General features: G+C 42.9%; 1 protein-coding gene across 2 annotated transcripts in view; it reads right to left on the reverse strand.

Annotated features, from left to right (window-relative positions):
* top3b (DNA topoisomerase III beta) overlaps window positions 1-6,984 on the reverse strand; it is a 31,563-nt gene extending 24,579 nt beyond the window's left edge. For both annotated transcript variants that reach the window (XM_078421930.1, XM_078421929.1), the window contains exons 1-3: window positions 6,876-6,984; window positions 3,891-4,022; window positions 2,058-2,164 (exon numbers count right to left, since the gene is read on the reverse strand). In XM_078421930.1, coding sequence (XP_078278056.1) covers window positions 2,058-2,164; window positions 3,891-4,022; window positions 6,876-6,945 — 309 coding nt within the window. In that variant the 5' untranslated portion in view covers window positions 6,946-6,984. The remainder of the gene's footprint in view (window positions 1-2,057; window positions 2,165-3,890; window positions 4,023-6,875) is intronic.
* Window positions 6,985-7,234: the final 250 nt, after the last annotated feature.

Below are 7,234 nucleotides of genomic sequence, written 5' to 3' on the forward strand. Positions count from 1 at the left end.
ATCTGAACTATCAGAAAGCCTTTGATAAGGTCCCACACAGGAGATAAGTGGGCAAAATTAGAGCACATGGTATTGGGGGTGGGGTATTGACATGGATAGAAAATTGGTTGGCAGACAGGAAACAAAGAGTAGGAATTAAAGGGTCCCTTTCAGAATGGCAGGTAGTGACTAGTGGGGTACCGCAAGGCTCGGTGCTGGGACCGCAGCTATTTACAATATATATTAATGATTTAGATGAAGGAATTAAAAGTAACATTAGCAAATTTGCAGATGACACAAAGCTGGGTGGCAGTGTGAACTGTGAAGAGGATGCTATGAGGATGCAGGGCGACTTGGATAGGTTGGGTGAGTGGGCAGATGCATGGCAGATCCAGTATAATGTGGATAAATGTTGGCCTTCATAACGAGAGGATTTGAGCATCGGTGCAAAGAGGTCCTTCTGCAGTTGTACAGGGCCCTGGTGAGACCACACCTGGAGTGTTGTGTGCAGTTTTGGTCTCCTAATTTGCGGAAGGATGTTCTTGCTATTGACGGAGTGCAGAGTAGGTTCACGAAGTTACTTCCCAGGATGGCAGGACTGTCATATGATGAAAGAATGGAACGACTGGGCTTGTATTCACTGGAATTTAGAAGGATGAGAGGGGATCTTATAGAAATATATAAAATTATTAAGAGATTGGATACGTTAGATGCAGGAAACATGTTCCCGATGTTGAGGGAGTTCAGAACCAGGGGCCACGATTTAAGAATGAGGGGTAGACCATTTAGAACTGAGATGAGGAAAAACCTTTTCACCCAGAGTTTTATGAATTTGTGGAATTCTCTGCCTCAAAGGCAGTGGAGGCTGATTCACTGGATGCATTCAAAAGAGAGTTAGATATAACTCTTAGGGCTAGCAGAATCAAGGGATACGGGGAGAAGGCAGGAACGGGTACTGATTGTGGATGATCAGCCATGATCACATTGAATGGTGGTGTTGGCTCAAAGGGCCGAATCGCCTACTCTTGCACCTATTTTCTATGTATCTATCGCGGCGCCTAACGGCAGCAGCTGACTAGCAGTCTGTCCGTCTTTTTTTTGTTGAGTGTCGGTGTTGGGATGATTTTTATATATATTTTTTTGGTTGTGTATGTGTGGGAGGGGGTGGTGGTGTGTGGGGGGTGGGGGTGGGTGTGGGTGGGGAACTTTTCTCTTCCTCACGGCTCGGCTGCGGGGCCTAACATCCCCCGGTGCGGCTTGGCCGCTGGACTTTACATCCTGGTGCGGCTTGGCCGCTGGACTTACATCGCCCGGTGCAGCTCGGCTGCGGGGCTTAACACCGCCCGGTGCAACTCAGCTGCGGGACTTAACACCGCCCGGTGCAACTCGGCTGCGGGACTTTACATCGCCCGGTGCAGCTCGGCTGCGGGGCTTAACACCGCCCGGTGCAGCTCGGCTGCGGGGCTTAACACCGCCCGGTGCAGCTCGGCTGCGGGGCTTAACACCGCCCGGTGCAGCTCGGCTGCGGGGCTTAACACCGCCCGGTGCAACTCGGCTGCGGGACTTAACACCGCCCGGTGCAACTCGGCTGCGGGACTTTACACCGCCCGGTGCAGCGCTTAACACCGCCCGGTGCAGCTCGGCTGCGGGGCTTAACACCACCCGGTGCAGCTCGGCTGCGGGACTTTTCACCGCTGGTGCGGCTCGGCTGCGGGACTTAGCTGCGCAAGGCTTGGTCGCGGGCCTTTCATCGCCCGGTTCGGCCGCGAGACGTTTCAGCGCCCGGTGCGGGGACTGTGCGGGACGGTCGGGGACGAGCTGTCTGTCCGTGGGCGTGGGGAAGAGAGGGGAAGTTTTGTTGCCTCCATCACAGTGAGGGGGTGTTTGGAGTCACTGTGATGGACGTTTGTGTTGGGGTTATGTGTCTTGTGTTCTTTTTTTTTTTTCTATGACTGCTATGTAGTTTCGTTCGGTACTTCGGTACCGAACGACAAATAAAGCTCTGTTATACCTGTTATACCTGTTATACAGCACATGTACATGTAACCATTTAAAATCCATACTAATGGCTTTGGCACCTGTAAAAACTTCACCATATTGAGTTTGGGGTTAGCTTCCTTCTTTTCTGTTGGTGCTTTGCTGAAAAGCTCTGCTGGATCAACTTTGTCCCAATTATTATATTTTCCTGAAAAATGTAAAAAGGATGTTATAAATTCCGGCTGAATCAATCCCCACAATCTACAATCCCATTATCAGAGTATTGAAAACAACAATCCCAGACAAAAATACTTCCTTGTTGTCCAAACCTGTTCCAGACCTCACCTGCCGATAGACTGCAATGACCAAGGTCTGTTAGCAATGCTGAAAACAAGTCACATCAATGCAAAGGTATGTCTTTCTACAATTTATATATTATTCCAGTTGCAAATCTGCAATTCTTAAACTTACTATATGCACCATTAATAAGCTGGGCTTTGAATTAGAATTAGGTTAGGAATTTGAAACAAATGTTACAGGTGCGTTCATTTTGGTTAGGTTATTGGCTATTTTGTTCAGATTATAACAAACTAAATAAAGGCACTGGATAGAGGAAGGAGCATAGTGGTTATGATACAGAATTAGTAATCTAAAGGTTTAAATAAATCACCAACAGACACATTTAAATTCCATCGTAGGAGATGTGGAATTTAAATTCTGTTCAGAAGCACGAAATAAAAAGTTAAAAAGCTACTTAATTGGTTTATGGTGCTTTTTTTTCATCTTCAGGGAGAAAATGTGCCATCCTTACCCATCCAGTCTTCATGCGATACCAAATCCTCAACAACATGGTTGATCTTAATTGGTCTCTGAAATTACTAAGCATGACACTTTACTGTATCACATACTGAAAAAACCCAACTCGGTACCTGGCACGGCAAAGGGGTTGTATAAAATCAGCATACATTTTCTCACTGACAAAATGTAACTTGTTTTCATGCCAAATTAGCTGTTAACAACTGCATGACTTTCATTAATATCATAATGAAATACAACAATCTGAATGATGGATTAAATCTATTTAACTTCAGATCGTGATTCGTGAATCAACATCAGCAGACAGGCAAGCCCAATTTTTGGGGAATATCAACAGACCAGGATGACTCTGGGGTTTGAATTTGATACTAATTTCCAGAGCACTGCCGACAGCAGACAGTAGGAAAAAGATACTTCACTTTTCTCATTCTTTTTTCAAAACTTTTGATTGTTAGTTATTAAAATATTGGAGGTAGGCAAAAAAAGACTTTTATCATGGGGTTGACTTGAAGTAGGAAATTGAATTGAAACCCTCAGGAACATATTGAGCTAAAACCAAGAATTCAAGCACTGATGGATTTACTTGATCCAAATGAAGTTACATTTATCATAACAAGGAACTGCAGATGCTGGTTTATACCCAAGACATAAAATGTTGGAGTAACTCAGTGGGTCAGGCAGCATGTCTGGAGAACATGGATAGGTGACATTTCAGGTCGGGACCCTTCTAATAACAGGAAACTATAGATGCTGGTTTACAGCAACAACAAAATAAAAAGGGTTCCAACCCAAAAAGTCACCTATCCATGTTCACCAGAGATGCTGCCTGACCCGCTGTTAATCCTGCATTTTGTGTCTTCTTTTGAAGCTAGGTTTACTTTTGCATGGATATGATCAATTCAGTGACTGCACGCTCTAACCCGTGGCCTCATAAAACAAAGGAGTATGTTTTTCATTCATAGCAGTATCTGCAAATTCTGCGATACTTTAATAAAAAATGAGGAATACTCATTTGAAGACTAAAACTGTCAGGAAAGTTGGCAGTGTCCAGTATCCTCATTCATTGGACAATAATTCACATCTCTGCTAAGTAAAAGTTCCACCAGGATCCAGATTACCTATGAAATCCAAGGTCATCACATGACCGCAGACTGACGTCACCTTGAATCTGACATTCTGCCCCAGGAAGGTCCCAGTGTACTCGTGCACAGAGCATACTCCATTCAAACCTTTCCGGGAGTTCAAGTTACCTGAATGGAAAGCATAAGAAAAAAAAGTTTAACATTTCTTCCACAACTTTTCTTCAGGGAACGGAAGCCAAACAGAGTTTATACAATGTGTATTCCAGCTCCAGATTAAAATTTAATAATTTACAAAGCTTTTTTTAATGATTAAGGATATGTAATAATTATCAATCTCTTGACCACCATATGATGTGAGCTATGAATTGCAGCCATGAAAAAAACACGCATCTAAAATAGAAATCAGTAGATCTGAAACAGGAGTGGTTGCACTGTGGTTATGGTAGTCAATTCATAGGTCTAGACTAATGATTCCAAAAATACAAATTTACAAGTCAGAGAGATTTCATAAATTCACTTATTTAAATAAATTGCGAATAAGAAGATATTACTTATCTTCCCTGGGTTAGTGACCTTAGTGGGGACCTGAGAGTGGTGACTATTTGCAATGAAAGGCCAGAAAGAATGGCGGAGACAGACAGAGATGCTGACAGAATTTAAGAATAAGCACAGGCATTGCTGAAATATAGAAGGCCATGAGCCTAGTGCTGAAGGATGGGTTTCATGTGGATTTGTACCCAATGATCAGCGTAGATGTGGTGGACTGACTTACCTGTGTCCATGTGGGGAAACACCCTTTCAGCATCTACCCCGTCAAACAATCTAAGAATTTTATTCCTCAGTCTCAAAATTCTGGAGAATATAGTCCTATTCCAACAAATCTCCAAAAATCTATCTCAAAAATCTCTCTTAAATTAACATATGCTTATGTAGGCAAGGAAACAAAAACTACATTCAGCATTCAACATATGATTTTATGCACAAAAAGCAGCAGGAATTGTTTTTTAAAAATTGCCAGGTACAGCTGTTTTCTCAAAAAAATTGTCCATAGCTCTATAATTCAGTTCTCTCCGATTCTGTACAATGACCACAATGTTTTAGTGCCTTGACTTTTAAATTAATGGGTGGTGCAAAATTCAATTTCAAAATTTACATACAACATATTTGGAAGTATACTATAGAGAGGAAAAGATCAAAATGACATATTCCTTCTCTCCCGAGATGCTGCCTGACCTGCTGAGTTACTCCAGCATTTTGTGAATAAATCGATTTGTACCAGCATCTGCAGTTATTTTCTTATACATAGAATAGGAGATTGCTTGATATGAAATTTAATACAATCCAATCTGAAGAATGGGGAATCAAGATGCATCTAATCACACATTTTCTAATGGAATGCAAAAACAGAGAGATCTGGGAGAACACGTGAATAATCTTTGAAGGTGGCAGGCTTATAGATAAAGGTTTCAAAATGACGTGGTTAATTGGTATTTGTAAATAGATGCATGGAGCATAAATTCTCATTTATGGAACAGCTCCATCCATGACTGCAAGAAATTGCAGAGAATTGTGGATGCAGCCCAGACCATCATGCCAACCTTCCTTCCTACCATTGACTCCTTCTACACTTCACGCTGCCTGGCCACCAGCATAATCGAGGACCAGTCTCACACTGAACACTCCCTCTTCTCCTCTCTCCCATCAGGCAAAAGGTGCAGAAGTGTGAAAACATATACCTCCTGATTCAGGGACAGTTTCTTCCCAGCTGTCATCAGGCAATTGTATCATCCTATCACCAAGTAGAGAGCGGTCCTGAGCTACCATCTACCTTATTAGAGACCCTCGGACTATTTTTACTTTGCACTAAACATTATTCCTGCAATTCCATATCTGTTCACTGTGGATGGCCCGATTGTACTCATGTTGAATGGATAGCACAGAACAAAAAAGCTTTTCACTGTACTTCGGTACACCTGAGAATAAACTGAATTAAATTCTAGGAAATAATACAATACTTGTTCTACTCCAAGTTTGGTATCCAATTTAGGGATCACACTTTCCAAGGACGAGATGTTTTTGGGGACGTACAGCAAATTTAAAAACATAGTTCCAGCACAAAAGGGGTAAAATAGATGGGACTACAAAACCTGATATTGTTTTCCCTGCAACAGAGGAAACCAAGAGGAAATGTGTTATAACTATTTACAATGATGCCAAGTTTAATGGGAGCAAATGCAATTATGACAATCATTAGGAATAGATTTAAAGTGACTGTCAAAAGAACGATAGAATAAACTTTAAAAAATGTGCTTGCCTTCTAAAGCAAAAAACAAGTTAAGTACCGCATGGAGAAAAAGACTGCAGCACTATCAGGAAAGAATGGGGGAAAAGAAAACAACACAAACTTGACTGCCCAATTTTAGATTCCGAAAGAACTGGCAGATTTGATGGACTGAACGGCCTCCTTTTGTGCTCTTTTTCTATGATTTATACTGGGACCACACTTTGCAGATGGAGGAAAAAAGTTCAGATATCGGAAACCAGAAATACAAAAAAAAAAGAAAATGCTGGAAACAGGCAGAAGGTCAGGCAGCAACTGTGGCAAGAGAAACAGAGTTAATGTTTCAGATCAAGGACTCTTTGTCAGAAGTTTTTTTGCACAAATGCTGCCTGACAAGTTGAATGTTTCCACAGACACGACAGAATGCAGATGCTAGAAACTTGAACAAAACACAAACTCCTGGAGAAAATCAGAGTAGCATCTGTGGAGGGTAATTGACAGGTGCCGTTACGGGTGTTCCCGGTATGTTCTGTTTTTATAAAAGATTTGCAAAGTTGCAGAACCTTTTAACTTTTCAACAAAGTTTATTGAATTTCTGTGGAACCGTGTCTTACTTCTTCCTTCACCGCAGGCGGCCCCTGCTCAGCGAGCATCATTTGCCTGATTTTAATCTGAGTTTAAAAGGGCCCAGCCATATATGGATACAATTACAAGCCTCCTTCAGACTGCGGTTCACTTACCCCGCGACAGGATCTTGGCAATGGATTGAGCAAGGGACGGCTTCTCCGCCACCATCAGCACCGTCTTCATCTCCCCAGCCGGCGCACACCAGCCTCACGCTCAAACAACCGTCGCTGCCACATCACCGCCACTTCCGGCGCATGTGCACAACTTCCGATTGCTGGGCCGATGGAGGAGCCCGTCGTTGTCAAGGCAACCGCTGCCTTCTCCCCCCACCCATCCACCCAGCGCAGGCCGGTGCCGGGGGATGTTGTAAAGGAAAACTTTTCATTGGGGTCAGTCGGTGCTATCATCAGGCCCGGAATCCTTTGTCAGAAGCCTGTTTTTTTTTTTTGCCCTAATGTTACCTGACATGTTG

The sequence above is a fragment of the Rhinoraja longicauda genome, chromosome 25 (assembly GCF_053455715.1).
Source record: "Rhinoraja longicauda isolate Sanriku21f chromosome 25, sRhiLon1.1, whole genome shotgun sequence".
NCBI lineage: Eukaryota > Metazoa > Chordata > Chondrichthyes > Rajiformes > Arhynchobatidae > Rhinoraja > Rhinoraja longicauda.